Source organism: Zea mays, chromosome 6 (assembly GCF_902167145.1).
Source record: "Zea mays cultivar B73 chromosome 6, Zm-B73-REFERENCE-NAM-5.0, whole genome shotgun sequence".
Taxonomy (NCBI): domain Eukaryota; kingdom Viridiplantae; phylum Streptophyta; class Magnoliopsida; order Poales; family Poaceae; genus Zea; species Zea mays.
Genome location: NC_050101.1, coordinates 53,153,657 through 53,168,926, shown reverse-complemented (window position 1 = coordinate 53,168,926; position 15,270 = coordinate 53,153,657). Strand labels below are relative to the sequence as shown.

The following is a 15,270-nucleotide window of genomic DNA, read 5'->3' as shown; positions in this document are numbered from 1 at the left end:
CACGCGCGGCGGAACCGCCCTAGCCACCCGCCTGTTCTGCGACCACCACTCATTTAATAGAAAATAATTTATCTTTACTATTATATAATACAAGAGTTTCGTCGATTTCTTCGTGCGTCAATGCACTCCCGCGCGAGCATCCCAAGCCTCCCAGTGCGTGTTTGCATCTACATCAAAATTTAAGGCATGCAGCAAAAATATTAAGTGAGAGTAGAGATCGAACCACAACAACACTTGTATAATTACATTAAATTAAAAGAGATCAATATCGTTAATAAACTAATAATTAGAAATTTAAAATATAATCACACATGATATATAGAAACCACTGTAACCATGTACCGGCAATTTGGATAAATTTTTGGACTCATCTACAGCTTTTCATATGGATGTGGGGTTTAAATGGTAAAAATAAGAAAAATTATGCACAATTGTTGGCTCTAAACCTACGTTCATATCCACATAGCCACTAGAACACATGTTTTTATGTTTTATACTCTATATTCAAATATACTATAGAGATTTTATAGAAAAACAATGAAATAATAAAATAGGCCAAGTCATGCCGTGTTCGGGTTGACCAAAACTTTGTCGGGCCATAGGCCAGCCTGGTTTATTTGGACATGTATACTCGTACACCATCGTTGCGCCCGTATAGTAAGTAACATTAATTCTATTTCAGTAAGGTCTACCTTAAATGAATAGATATCGTCGCACGCACGGACACTTAGCCAGTATCATCTAAAGTTTGAGAACTTCATTTTCGCAAGTAAATTTTATTTCTCTTGGGAAAATGATTTTTTTAAAATAAGGTTGTCAAACTCGTCCTAATATGTTGCGTTTCCGTTTTTCCTTTCTTGTATTTGGAAGTGAAGTGGAATGAGGCAGCACAGCCTGCTCCTACAGCCGATGAGATGAGGTGATTGAGGTCCGTCCAGGACAAAAAAGCGAAACGACTCCTTCAGTTCCGTCCCGTTCGTGACGACCTCCGGTCCCGGGAGGGGGAGGGGGAGGGGGAGGGAGAGGCGAGGTCATGGCCTCCGGCACCGGCTCCGGCCAGCCGCAACCCGCAGGTACCTTCCCCGTCCTCCAACTCTCTCACTGCTCGATTACATTCCAGCTTTTAGACCGAGCAAACTGGAATTAGGTAGATTCAGCTGTTAACAACCAACTAATTTTCCCTTGCCCTAGCAGCAGCTGATGCTGACCCGGGAGCCGGCGACAACAAGCTCGTCTTCGAGACGCCGCTGCAGCCGCAGCCCGTGAGGGAGGACTACGTCGAGAACGCCGTCAAGTTCCTCTCCCACCCAAAGGTCAGGGGCTCCCCCGTCGTCTACAGACGATCCTTCCTCGAGAAGAAGGGCCTCACCACACAGGAGATCGACGAGGCCCTACGAAGAGTCCCTGTAAGACGAAGAAGCATCCTCCTTCCATCACCGTCTTCATCCACCCATGCCCGTGCCTTCTTATCTTACGTTACGCCGCCTCTCTGTCTGCTCTCTTCTGCTTGGCTTGCAGGATCCTGAACCCATCACTACGGCTACCGCTTCTCCACAGCAGCAGGGTAACTCAACTAAATCATCTCTTGTCTGTCTCATCTTACCATGTTGTTTTTCACTTACAGGTTTGACTTGCCCCTCTGTTTGATTGCTTACAGTTGGCAGCCAGAATCAATCAGCTGGGGCGCAAACTTATGCGCCAGCGCGATCTATGCACCCAGCAACCGCTGGCCCTGTCGTCCGACCCCGGTTCAGCTGGTACCAAGCATTCCTCGCTGCAGGGCTCTTGCTTGGTTTTGGTGCTAGCACGGCTGTCTTTATCAAGGTATTTCTCATCTCTGAATTCTTGCAAACTTTCCCATGCACTAACGGGGGCGTTTTTATTTGTGTCAGAAACTGTTCCTTCCTAGGCTCAAGTCTTGGATCCGCAACGTCGTAGCACAAGGTGATGGCGCTGAAGGCAACCAACTTAAGCACAGGATTGATGAGGAAACGGCTGAGGCTGTAAAGGCTTCTGCTTCAGCTGTTTCTGCTATTGCCAAAACAAACCAGCAGCTGCTTGCTTCAAAGGATGAAGGTTTCGTTCTCTACCTATTCATTATTTGCTTCTTCTTCCTTGCCAATGGTTCAACTCACTAGAATAATTCCAATCTGTTTTTTGCTAGCAGAAAAGAAGATACTCGTGACATTAACACAAGCTCTAGATTCCCAAGCCAAGGAGTTAAAATCCTTGACCGAGTCAATCAATCGTACCAGGGAACCCATAAACATTACCAGAGACGATAGGTTTTCTCAGCACCGCCCACTGGAAGACCATGTCCCTCCTGTTACGAGGAATGGTCAGTGTATAAAATTCATGGTGTCTTGTTTCATGTTTTGGTGCTTAGCCCTATTATCAAAAGCGGCCCACCTCGTGCTGCGTAAAGGATATAATTTTTTCACCCAACATCTACGTGAATCTCACAACATTGCCATTTGTTTGGTTGTGATTTCAGGGGCAATTAACAGTTCATGGAGATCTTCTCAGGTGTGCACTTATAATATCCACCCATATTCCTGTTCCACAAGCACGCTCACGCATTGAATTATCATCCTATTTCTAACCCCGTACCCTCTGCAGCAAACTAACATGTATGGTGTGTCACATGGTGACTTTGGTTCCGGTTCGTACCTTTTGTGAATATCTTTTTCCCTGTTTGCCATACAAGTCTGCTGTTTTCACGTTGCTTTACCTACTTTTGGCTCTGTTTAGCAGCAAGGTCTGCTTCATTCGTGCCAGCACCTGCTGAACCTACAGCTGGATCATTTTCAAGATCTTGTGCCGAGGTAAGGGGCTTGGCTGGTTTATATTGGCATGCCCTGCAAATCACAAGACCTTCTTAGTTTGGTACCCAGTGGGCACAGACCAGATGGGGAAAATAAAACAACATAGTTAAAAGGAGGGGAACTAACTGACGTCAATATACATTTGTCAAGTTAGTTGGATTCACTTGGTGCTGTCTGAGATTGCAGTGTTGCACATTCATGTTAAGTAACTTTTGAGACAGCTAGTATTTGCTGGCAGCCAGCCTTTTCATGCTTATGAACAGTTCACATCTGAGTTGATCAGCTATGGAAAATATCAAATTTCTCAAATTAGCTAGACACGGTTGTGTACCAAATGGAATTGTTTGCAAATCCACTACAACAATACAACATTTTTGTATGTTTTTATGCATACATTATTTACCGGATCTGCAAACACTGGAATGATTGTGTTTATAATAGTGTCACTCCCTGTGTGAGTGCTGTAGTGTGGCCATTGGAAGAACAGGAACTCTTATAGCGTGCTACGGTTGCTCGTCACCTCTATCAGCTACCCTGGAGGCTTTCCTGTTCTTGCTCTTGGTCGTGTTGCTAGTGTCTTGCATAGTGTATAATCTTAGTGAGGTGTGTTGTTGGTGTGTGTGTGTTGTGTGTGCATGGTTTGAGTGCGTGCTTATGCAGCTGCCTTTTATCTCTTTAATGAAAAAATGACAAGCTCTCCAAGAAAAAACTTGACCATTAACTAATAAGATTACAATAACTGAACTTTAAAAGATACTGACATTCCTTTCAAACTGTCTATATAGAGGCTCATATTATTGACAAAGGTAGTCCTTTTAGTGTGTGTGAGCGCGTGTGCGTGTGTTGGTTATTACATCTTATCAGTATACATGTTGCTCAATCTCCAAATACATGCATTTGTGGTATGTGCATATGGTTACCATATTTTGTTCTATAGTGTTCTTTATTGATCAGTTGAAAGTTATTCAACTTGATCACGCTGCAACCGATTTCTTTAATCTTGTGGAACTCCTAGCTAAAATGCTAAATATTTGACTTTACGAGCCTGCATTGTCGATAAATATCTCACATATTTGAGTTCTTGTCAAGTCACACATCTATTACTGTAATTCATAACATCAGCTGTTTTGTTGTCTTCCATTTAACTAATGTGGCCTACTATAACTTGAACCACTACCCTGATTGTATCTGTGTGCCTTTTTTAGCAGACGTCCACCGCTGCACAACGAGCGGATAGGTCCTCTGGCGGTAAGGTGAGAGGAAGCCCTTGCCTGTTGCGTTTCGGAATCAATGATGCCTTTGAGTTGAACAGGCTTTCGTGTCTTTGTGTTTTTCCCTTAAAAAATTCGCAGCCATGGGAGATGCAGCAGTATTCGCAGCAGAGGCCTGGTTATGGATCCAACTCCCAGTTGAATGATGATGGATCATACTCTGATGCCCAGGACAGCTATGCTCCTTCCTATTACCAGAATGGAAAGGCCCCTGATTTTCAATCAGATGAACCTAGGTCTTTGACCTACAACACTGGGATTGAGGAGAGACCGCCGCCGCCTCAGCGCCGCTGGGTGCCCCCTCAGCCTCCAGGTGTTGCGATGCCAGAAGCAGCTGCTGCTATACGTCAACCAAAGGTCCCTCCAAAGCAGCCCTCCAGCGATGCCTCTCGGGCAGCTGGAGAGATGCAGGTGAATGGTGCTTCAAGTGCATCACCGGATGCTGTGACTGAGGTTCCTGTTAATAGTGCTACCACAAGTGATGCTGGACACAGCGAGATCGAAGAACAACCAGTGGCCGTCTAAGTGAAAAACCGAGACCAGCCAAGAACTGGGAAGCAATCTAAGAGAGATTTGGGGTTTCTGGTACATACTGGGGTTTGTCATACATTTCTGAATAACATGTGTCAGAACAGCATGACGACAACATGTCAATAAGTAGCAGATAGTTTCTGTATTTAGAGTAATGCTACTTGTACACAGGAGAATGTCAAGCATTATCTATGGCTGTTCGATCGAGGGTGCTTAAAGGTTGTGAATTGTTGTCTTTTATTTTGTTTGCATTTTGCTGTTCGCTTCATTCCATTCAGGTGTTGTTTTTCTGGGTTTGCCAAGGATGAGAATCAATGGCGGTGTACACAGGTTGTTTCTGTCAGTTCATGCTCTCCCCAGTTTTTTTTTAACTTATTGTTGTCTCAGGTTAAAGGGTGGGATACCATGATTGTAGCTCTGGCTAATCAACTACACCAGCACAGTATTTTGAAGCAAAGGAACAATACCCTGATGAAGGATGATGCGTATTAGCATAATCAGTTACAGAGTACCACTAGATAGAGCAGAATGATACATATAAGCATAATCAGTTACAGAGTACCACTAGATAGAGCAGTGATGCTTGCAGGTCTACCATTTACACAATGCATGAGGTGAGAAACTAGAAGTTACAAAAGACTGACGATCAGCAGCTAGAAGCCTAGAAGGAACATATAGGTCAGTAGCATAACCTGCTCAGCGCCGCTGTGGCTTTAGACCCCAAGGACAAGATCTTCCCAAGATCATTCCTAATATCCATGAGGGTTTGTTCGGTTATTTTCAATCCATATGGATTGGAGGGGATTGATACGGATTGAAAGGGATTTTGACTTACTGGGACTGAAACCCCCTCAATCCATATGGATTGGGTTAGAACCGAAAGCCTGAGGGGGAGCGCCGGTTGCCACGCAGCTCAAGGCGGCCTTTGCTTAGCCCTGGTGGGTGGTGGCACCACGCGCCCAGTGCGCTTGTGCTTGTCTTGGCTGATGGGGGTCTCGGAGTCGATCACAAAGCTGAACCTGCTGAATATGGAGACTGGAGAGGAGGTCCTCCCTGGAGGGCAGGGGAGTTCCCTCTGCCAAGTACAGCTCAATTGCTACAGGATTCCAGGCATAGCTGTGCTGCCCAGCGGTCGTCATAGTCCTCGTGCATTTTCCTCTTCTCATTATTAGTGGGGGGTGTTGCAGTTGTTGCCACAGGAGGATTGGAATGTCCATGTGTTGCGTTGGCACCTGCAGCAGCAGGATGGGGGTTCTTCTTAGACAAGGATCCGTTGTCAGGGCCTGCTTGAGCATCTTGCGGCCAACACCAGCAGCTGAGGGGGGCTTAATGCCACCATCGTCTTGTGAGCCATCACCATCGCCACCGCTCACAGCAGCATGGGAATCGGGATGGTTGTCGATGAAGATGTTGTTCCTGTTCCTTCTATACATGGCCAGGCAACCGAGGGCCGCCGTATCCATCCACTCCCCTGCCTGAGCACGGCGTCTCGGAGAGCACCTCTGAACCAGAGACATGGGATGGGAGGGGGGGGGGGGGGGGGGGGGGGGGGGGGGGGGTGGGACCATCCTCCTCTCGCTGCTTGTGGCTGCCGGTGACCTTCTTTTCTTGGACACCTGTGCCAGTGTAGGGAGGGGAGAGGTACCTGCTCTTCCGCGCTCTCTTGGTGGCGGACAGGACTGCATCGTCGACATCCAGGGCAGGATGGTTTATTAACTGTAGGTATTGTAACTCGAGATGAGAAGTCCATGTATCATGTTCTGCAATAGAGTAAGCTAATAAGGCTGATCAGAGTTCAACTAAGTATGTGATAGAAGTTTTATACAGAGCTGCTTTTGCTTACTTCAGTATCTGCAAGCTTTGTCCAAAGTATGGAGTGTGCCAAGAAAAAAAAACATCAATAGGGGAACATTAGAAAGAAAATATCTGAATATCAAATCTGTGGGAAGAGTTACATTGCCCTGCAGTATATCTTGTCCCGCAAAGAAGAAAAATGCACCCAAAGCCAGAATAGGCAGCAGTATGAGGAGCTGCTTTCAGAAGAGATGAAAGAACTTAAAAATTATGGGCAACTGAATCAACTAGAATCATGGATGGATGAAGAAACACGAAGACTGAATCACATTTTGTGGTTCGTACAAACCAAACTATTAAATGGATAATGTTATCAATGTCAGTTGAGCCATAGAGTAAGCTAAACCAAGGTTTCAGATTTTTAATATGTATGTTCTATGGAATCAAAATGTTCAATTTTTTCACGAGTCTATGATGCAGTGCACAATTAAATACTAGTCTATAGTAGTACATTTTCGCCAAACTAAACAACAATACTTCGTGAAAGTGTAAATTCACAGAAAATTTGAGGTCAGCTTAGAAGCAACTACAACATGGACAGCAAAATTCTACTGTTAAAAAGCACATCATTCTTTTGTCTTAAACAAACTGGCAGTACATAAGCTGGTGATTTCAACTCTATTCTTAAAATAAGCATGCTCTGTAGGAGTGCATTTGGTCATATAGGCCATGGCTTGTATGGATCCAGTAGATAAAAATTGTGTTAGAGTTGTCATCTATGGAGGTATGTGTATGCGGTATCTGTATACCATAGTTTTTAAGGCGCCCGTAAGGCGACGCTTAAGCGTCGCCTAAGCAGTAAGGCGAGGGTGACTCGCCTTGCCTAAGAGCTCTCCTTAGCCCACTTTAGTTCGCCTTAGCGTCACCTAGGCGGTAAGGTGATGGTGGCTCGCCTCATCTCGCCTTACCGCCTTAAAAACTATGTAAGCTGCAGCTAGTTACATGTTTGATAATACATAAAATTATGTTCGAGTAGTCATCTTTGAAGCTATGTATAATCAAAACTTAGCTTCAGCTATTTGTATAATCAAAACTTCAAAGTATGGCAACACAGTAATATGAAGATGCAAGAAATAATAAGTAAGAGTGCTCACCGAGGGGGTATGTGCAGACAGTGATGGCTTGACAGTGGTGGCCATTGACAATGTGCAAACAGGGCCAAGCGATGCTCAGGTGGTGGTGGCCTCATCCACACCGGGGCCACCACTGGGTCTCCTCACGCCAACACGAAGGTGAATACAGGCACATCATGGTTGAGAAGATGGCACAGCTGCCCTTCCCTCACCATCGAGGAAGCTGGCGGGATAGCTCGATTCTCAAGGGTTGCAGGAGAAGTTGGTGGCAGCACAGCAGGAGAAAAGTGTGGCAATGGCGCAGCAGGAAGGGAGAGGCGGCAGAAGCTCCCAGACCTAGACCCGAAGCTGAGCAACGGGATTTACATCACGTACAACAGAGAGCGAGAATAATAGTAGCATAGGGGGATGCCTGCAGCCGAACGCCTGAGCTTACCCGGTGCCGCTGTTTGGGCTGTGCCCAAACGGCGGTTTAAATAAGAAATTAAGAAGCGAACGGCCCCAAATTCTACACGTCTTGAGCTAATTCAAACAACACCAGGTCCATTTTACAAAAAAGGGATCCACATAGTATACAATCTCATTGCAAGAACTGAAGCTAGAGTGACAAAAGATTGCAGTTTATATAACAAAAGATTTTTTTTAATTCACATCCTCAATGTAACATTCCCAATACAATACCAAATGATGTGACATGCACGACGCTTCAAACAATACAAAGGGGTACCGTTTCAGCTTGGAAGTAAAAAAGCATTGAACAGATTTTGAGTATGAGAAATCATGAAAAAGCAACACGAGCACATTTTGACTGGCTAGTGGAACTATATCGTGATAGTAACTGCAATTTTTCAAAGATAAATTGATGTGAGATGGTTTACTGTTAGAGTGTATCTTGGTCCTTATTGGGCCATGCGGGTCCCTCTAGGCTTAGGTTTACTGTTAGTTGACCCAATAGGGACTCCCCTTTATATTGTACAACTCTCTCTTTGGAATGCACTTAGGGTTTCCAACATGGTATCAGAGGCTAGGGTTTTTCTCTCCTGTAGACAGCCGCCGGCCTCCTCTCCTAGCTACTGGCGCTCTTCTCCTCCCCCTGCCATGGCCGACCGACTACTGCCTCCAGGAGCCTTCCCTCCCCCTCCCTTCTTCCTCCCTGGAGCAAGCCCCACGACTCTCGGCCGTGCGTCGTCCTCGGGGGCCGGCGGGTTTCTCCCGTGTCGTCGCCGGATCTACCACTGGTGGCCCAGGTGCGACCGTCCCTGGCGCGTCCTCTGCCCTCCCCAACGCCGGCGGGACGTGTGCCGCCCCTTCTTCCCTCCCCTCGGAGTGGCCCCTACCCCTCCAAGCGCGGCTGTAAGCAAAGGGACTCTAACTCTCATCGAGAGGATGACACTACGAGTTGGGGCAATTTTCATTTATTTCTCACACATTACTCAAATGTCATACCCATCTAAGTGTTGGGGTACATACTTATAGCCTAAAGGAGCTGCCGAAGTGCCGAGCATATGCTCCTAAGGTGTTGTCCTACACTACACTAGATGTTGTCCTACACCTTTACAAAATCAGATGCTAACTGCTGTCCACACTCCACACTACAGCAAAGACTACTGTTGTCCTCACTCCACACTGCAGCAAAAGACTGTTGTTGTCCATTCTGCAGCAAAGACCAAAGGACTGTTGTCCTGTAGCAAGGACCAGAAAACTGCAGGGCTGCTGTCCTGTAGCAAAGACCAAAAAGACTACAGGGCTGCTGTCCTGTAGCAAAGACCAAAGGACTGTTGTTGTCCTTCCCACAAACCAACCACGAAACGTATTCCAACAATTCTCCCCCTAAGTCTTGTGCGTCGTTTTGTTGGATAGCTGGACCATCCCGGACCTGGAGCAAAGCTCAAGGAACTTGATCCTCCCAAGGGGCTTGGTGAGCAGGTCCGCAAGCTGATCCTTGGTGTTGATGTAGCGCGTCTTGATGCTCCCTTCTGCCAAATAGTCACGGATGAAGTGGTACCTCACCCGGATGTGCTTGCTCCGTTCATGAAACACGGGGTTCTTGGCAAACGCCAGAGCGGACTGGCTGTCCACCCTGAGTTCCACCGCTCCAGTGTCTCTCCCAAGGAGATCACCGAGCAGTCGAGCCAGCCAGAGCGCCTGAGTCGAAGCAGTGGAGGCCACTATGTACTCGGCCTCGCAGCTGGACATGGCCACCACCTGCTGCTTGACCGACTGCCAGCTAATGAGGCATTTGCTGAGGAAGAAGAGGATCCCACTCGTGCTCTTGCTAGTGTCAATGTCGCCGGCATGGTCGCTGTCGCTGTACCCGACAAGGTGTGCCTCCCCAGGGCACCTCGGGTAGTAGAGGCAGTGGTCGAAAGTCCCCGCAACATAGCGGATGATCCTCTTCACAGCTTGCTCGTGCTCCGTCGTCGGTCGCTGCAGGAACCGACTAACGTAGCCGACGGAATATGACAAGTTCGGTCGTGTGTGGATGAGGTAGCGAAGGCTCCCCACAAGACGCTGGTACTGTGTGGCGTCCACCTCCTTCGTCGTGTTGTCGTGACTTAGCTTCAGCCTCTCCTCCATCGGAGTGAGAGCTGGGTTGCAATTGGTGAGCCCAGCTAGCTCAACAATGCGCTTGGCATAGGCAGTCTAGCGAAGTGTGATCCCGGAGCCGCCCTGGTGTACCTCAATCCCCAGGTAGAAGGAGAGATGCCCCAGTTCACTCATCTGGAAGGTGGCCTTCATCTCTTCCTTGAACGCTGTCACCTCTGCATCCTTGGAGCCAGTGATCACTAAGTCATCGACGTAGACACCCACCAGCAGGGCATTTTCTACATTGCCCTGCTGATAGATGGCCGCCTCATGCGGGCTTGGTATGAAGCCCATCCTCTTGAGCGTGGAATCCAGCTTGGCATTCTACGCCCTTGGTGCCTGTCGCAAGCCATAGAGGGCCTTGCGCAGGCGCAACACCATGCCCTCCTTGCCAGGGATCGCAAAACCTAGCGGCTGGTGTACATAGACCTCCTCCTTTAAGTCGTTGTTAAGAAATGTCGACTTGACATCCATGTAATGAACATGTCAGCCCTCCTGGGCTCCAGCGCGAGGAGGAGTCGCATAGATTCCATCCGTGCCACGGGGGCGAAGGCATCGTCGAAGTTGATCCCCTCCTGCTGCAAGAAACCATGTGCCACCAAGCGAGTCTTGTGCTTGACGATGGCACCGACTTCATTCCTCTTCAGTTTGAACACCCACTTAAGGGTGATCGCGTGATGGCCATGAGGGAGATCTGCGAGCTCCCAGGTGCGGTTCGTCTCAACCGCGTCCATCTCCGACTGCATCGTGGCACGCCAAGCCGCGTGTTTCTCCCGCCAGAATACGAGACGCCGGTGCCATCGTCGTCGCACGCACGATGCAACTCTCCCGCCAGAATATGAGACATGAAAGGGAAATGTGCCCTTGGGCTATTTCTAAGTATTTTGGTGATTGAATGCCAACACAAGTGCTTAAATGTGAATCTATGCCCATGGATGAACAAAGTGCAAATCAAGAGTAAAGGTATGTTTCTAAGCCTTAGTACATTGGTTTTGTGTACTAATATACTTGTCTAAGTATCAGAAACAGAACGAAGAAGAAAAGAGAAGAGTTGGCTGTGTACAGCCAAAAGGCTGTTTCGGTCTGGGGCACCGGACTGTCCGGTGGTGCACCGGACAGTGTCCGGTGCGCCAGGCTGCCTCGAGCAAAGTGGCCGCTCTCGGGAATTCGCCGACGGCGTACGGCTAAAATTCACCGGACTGTCCGGTGTGCACCGGACTGTCCGGTGAGCCATCGGTCGGCCGAGCCAACGGTCGGCCGCGCGATCTGCGCGGGACACGTGGCCAAGCCAACGGTCGGAAGGGGGCACCGGACTGTCCGGTGTGCACCGGACATGTCCGGTGCGCCAACGGCTCCAAATCTGCCAACGGTCGGCTTCGCCATTTAAGGAAAGAAATCTGGCACCGGACAGTGTCCGGTGTGCACCGGACTGTCCGGTGCGCCAGATGACAGAAGGCAAGGATGGCCTTCTAAATTTGCTCTCAACGGCTCCTAGCTGCCTTGGGGCTATAAAAGAGACCCCTAGGCGCATGGAGGAGTACACCAAGCAACCTTAGAGCATTCTTGATCATCCACACTCAGTCTTTGCGCATTCGTTTGTCATTCTCAGTGATTCGAGCTCCATTCTAGTGAGAACTTTGAGATAGTCTTTTGAGCTCGATTCTTGGCCGTGTGTGTGCGCATTTTGCTGTGGATTTGTGTGTGTTGCTCCCCTCCCTTACTCCGTGCTTCTTTGTGAACTTTAAGTGTAAGGGCGAGAGACTCCCATTTGTGGAGATTCCTCGCAAGTGGGATAAAGATAAGCAAAGCAAAACACCGTGGTATTCAAGTGGGTCTGTGGACCGCTTGAGAGGGGTTGATTGCAACCCTCGTCCGTTGGGACGCCACAACGTGGAGTAGGCAAGCGTTGGTCTTGGCCGAACCACGGGATAACCACCGTGTCATCTCTGTGATTGATCTTTGTTGGTTATTGTACTTTGTTGAGAATTCCTATCTAGCCACTTGGCAATTATTGTGCTAACACTTAACAAGTTTTTGTGGCTATAAGTTTAAGTTTCACAGGATCACCTATTCACCCCCCTCTAGGTGCTCTGAATTGGTATCGGAGCCGTTCTCTTCAAGAAAGGGACTAACCGCCCGAAGAGATGGATCCTAAAGGCAAGGGGATGGTGATCAACGACAAGGAAAAGGAGTCCTTCGTCAACGAGCCCAATGATGACAAGCTCACCGACTCAGGCTCGGGCCACAAAAGAAAAGACGGGAGAAAGAAGAAGGCAAGGCGCATCAAGGAAATTGTCTACTACGACAGCGACGAATCTTCCTCCTCCCAAAAGGACGACGACGACTATGATAAACGAAAGACGGTTAACTCAAACTTTTCTTTCGATTATTCGCGCATCCCGCATAGTTCAAATGCTCAATTTCTTCCCATTCCACTTGGCAAGCCTCCTCACTTTGATGGAGAGGATTACGGATTTTGGAGCCACAAAATGCGTACTCACCTGTTTTCTCTCCATCCAAGCATTTGGGAGATTGTGGAAAGTGGAATGAAATTTGATAGCTCGGATAGCCCTTTGTTTATTAATGAACAGATTCATAGAAATGCACAAGCTACTACTGTATTGCTAGCCTCTTTGTGCAGGGACGAGTATCACAAGGTGAGCGGCTTGGACAATGCCAAGCAGATCTGGGACACCCTCAAGATCTCTCATGAGGGAAACGACGTCACCTTGCTCACCAAAATGGAGTTGGTGGAAGGCGAACTTGGACAGTTCGCGATGATAAGGGGGGAGGAGCCGACGCAAACATACAACCGGCTCAAGACCCTTATCAACAAAATAAGGAGCTACGGGAGCACGCGATGGACGGACCACGACGTCATCCGTCTAATGCTAAGGTCATTTACCGTTCTTGATCCTCATTTGGTGAACAATATACGTGAAAATCCCAGGTACACCAAGATGTCGCCCGAAGAAGTTCTTGGGAAATTCGTTAGTGGGCGAATGATGATTAAGGAGGCAAGGTACGTGGACGACGCCTTGAATGGTCCGATCAACGAGCCGCAACCCCTTGCTCTCAAAGCAACACGAAGCAAGGAGGCGCTACCTAGCAAGGTGGCACAGTTTGAGGCGGCCGGACTTAATGATGAAGAGATGGCTCTAATCATCAAAAGATTCAAGACGGTGCTTAAAGGTTGCAAGGGACAGCCAAGCAAGACCAAAGCCAAGGGGAAGCGCTCATGCTTCAAATGCGGTAAGCTTGGTCATTTTATTGCTAACTGTCCCGACAATGATAGTGATCAGGATCAAGGGAACAAGAGGGAGAAAAAGAAGAACTATAAGAAGGCAAAGGGCGAGGCTCATCTGGGCAAGGAGTGGGATTCGGACTGCTCTTCATCCGACTCCGACAATGAAGGACTCGCCGCCACCGCCTTCAACAAGTCATCCCTCTTCCCCAACGAGCGTCACACTTGCCTCATGGCAAGGGAGAAGAAAGTAAGCACTCATAATACTAGTACTTATGCTTCTTCAAGTGAGGATGAGTCTAGTGACGATGATGAGATAGATTACTCATGCTTATTCAAGGGATTAGATAGAACCAAGGTAGACAAAATTAATGAATTGATTGATGCCTTGAATGATAGGAATATACTTTTAGAAAAGCAAGAGGATTTGTTGTATGAAGAACATGATAAATTTGTAGAAGCTCAGAAATCTCTTGCTCTAGAAATTAAGAGGAATGAAATGCTCTCTAGTGAATTATCTTCTTGTCATGAAACCATTGCTACTTTAAAGAGTGTTAATGATGACTTAAATGCTAAACTAGAAGTAGCTAGTAAATCTAATTCTTGTGTAGAACATGTTGAGATTTGCACTAGGTGTAAAGATTTCGATGTTGATGCTTGTAGTGATCATTTAGTTTCAATTTCCAAATTAACTGAGGAATTGGCTAGTCTTAATGCCCAACTTAAGACTAGCAAGAATGAATTTGATAAACTAAAATTTGCAAGGGATGCCTACACGATCGGTAGACACCCCTCAATTAAGGATGGACTTGGCTTCAAGAGGGAAGCCAAGAACTTAACAAGCCATAAGGCTCCCATTCCCGCTAAGGAGAAAGGGAAGGCCCCTATGGCTACTAGTGCTAAAAAGAACCATGCCTTTTTGTATCATGATAGGAGACAAACTAGAAATGCTTATAGGAGTTATAATGCTTACGATGATTTTTCTCATGCTATGTTTGCTTCTAGTTCTTCATATGTGCATGATAGAAATGTTGGTAGAAGGAATGTTGTTCATAATATGCATAGAAGAGATGTTGTTAATATTCCTAGGAAAGTTAATGAGCCTTCTACAATATATCATGCTTTGAATGCTTCCTTTGCAATTTGTAGAAAGGATAGAAAGGTAATTGCTAGAAAGTTAGGGGCAAAATGCAAGGGTGATAAAACTTGCATTTGGGTCCCTAAGGAAATTGTGACTAACCTAGTAGGACCCAACAAGAGTTGGGTACCTAAGTCCCAAGCCTAAATTTGCCTTGCAGGTTTATGCATCCGGGGGTTCAAGCTGGATTATTGATAGCGGATGCACAAACCATATGACGGGGGAGAAGAAGATGTTCACCTCCTACGTCAAGAATAAGGATTCCCAAGATTCAATTATATTCGATGATGGGAATCAAGGCAAGGTAAAAGGGTTAGGTAAAATTGCAATTTCTAATGAGCACTCCATATCTAATGTGTTTTTAGTAGAGTCTCTTGGATATAATTTGTTATCTGTTAGTCAATTATGCAACATGGGGTATAACTGTCTATTTACAAATGTAGATGTGTCTGTCTTTAGAAGAAGTGATGGTTCACTAGCTTTTAAGGGTGTATTAGACGGCAAACTTTATTTAGTTGATTTTGCAAAAGAAGAGGCCGGTCTAGATGCATGCTTAATAGCTAAGACTAGCATGGGCTGGCTGTGGCATTGCCGCTTAGCACATGTGGGGATGAAGAACCTTCACAAGCTTCTAAAGGGAGAACACGTGATAGGTTTGACTAACGTGCAATTCGAAAAAGATAGACCTTGTGCAGCTTGTCAAGCAGGTAAACAAGTGGGAGGAGCGCATCACAGCAAGAATGTGATG

At 47.0% G+C, this 15,270-nt stretch overlaps 2 protein-coding genes across 5 annotated transcripts; one reads left to right on the top strand and one right to left on the bottom strand.

Annotated features, from left to right (window-relative positions):
• The first annotated feature begins 832 nt into the window (after positions 1-832).
• Positions 833-4,967, top strand: LOC100282993 (peroxin Pex14). Of its 4 annotated transcripts, none has more exons than XM_008649663.3 (11): positions 833-1,073; positions 1,195-1,406; positions 1,519-1,564; positions 1,658-1,824; positions 1,893-2,076; positions 2,168-2,338; positions 2,495-2,526; positions 2,620-2,662; positions 2,752-2,825; positions 4,034-4,078; positions 4,178-4,895. In XM_008649663.3, exons 1-11 carry the CDS (start codon positions 1,034-1,036, stop codon positions 4,619-4,621), a joined length of 1,458 nt encoding a protein of 485 aa, XP_008647885.1. In that variant the 5' UTR covers positions 833-1,033; the 3' UTR covers positions 4,622-4,895. The 4 variants fall into 4 exon arrangements, with proteins under 4 accessions (XP_008647885.1, NP_001399184.1, NP_001149369.1 ...); NM_001412255.1 differs by having other exon boundaries at positions 903-1,073; positions 2,755-2,825; positions 4,178-4,967; NM_001155897.2 differs by having other exon boundaries at positions 903-1,073; positions 2,755-2,825; positions 4,031-4,078; positions 4,178-4,967.
• Positions 4,968-5,087: 120 nt separating this feature from the next.
• LOC109940330 (uncharacterized) lies at positions 5,088-6,129 on the bottom strand. Its single transcript, XM_020539810.3, has one exon. The coding sequence runs from the start codon at positions 6,088-6,090 to the stop codon at positions 5,557-5,559; it is 534 nt and encodes a 177-aa protein (XP_020395399.1). The 5' UTR covers positions 6,091-6,129; the 3' UTR covers positions 5,088-5,556.
• Between the last annotated feature and the right edge of the window lie 9,141 nt (positions 6,130-15,270).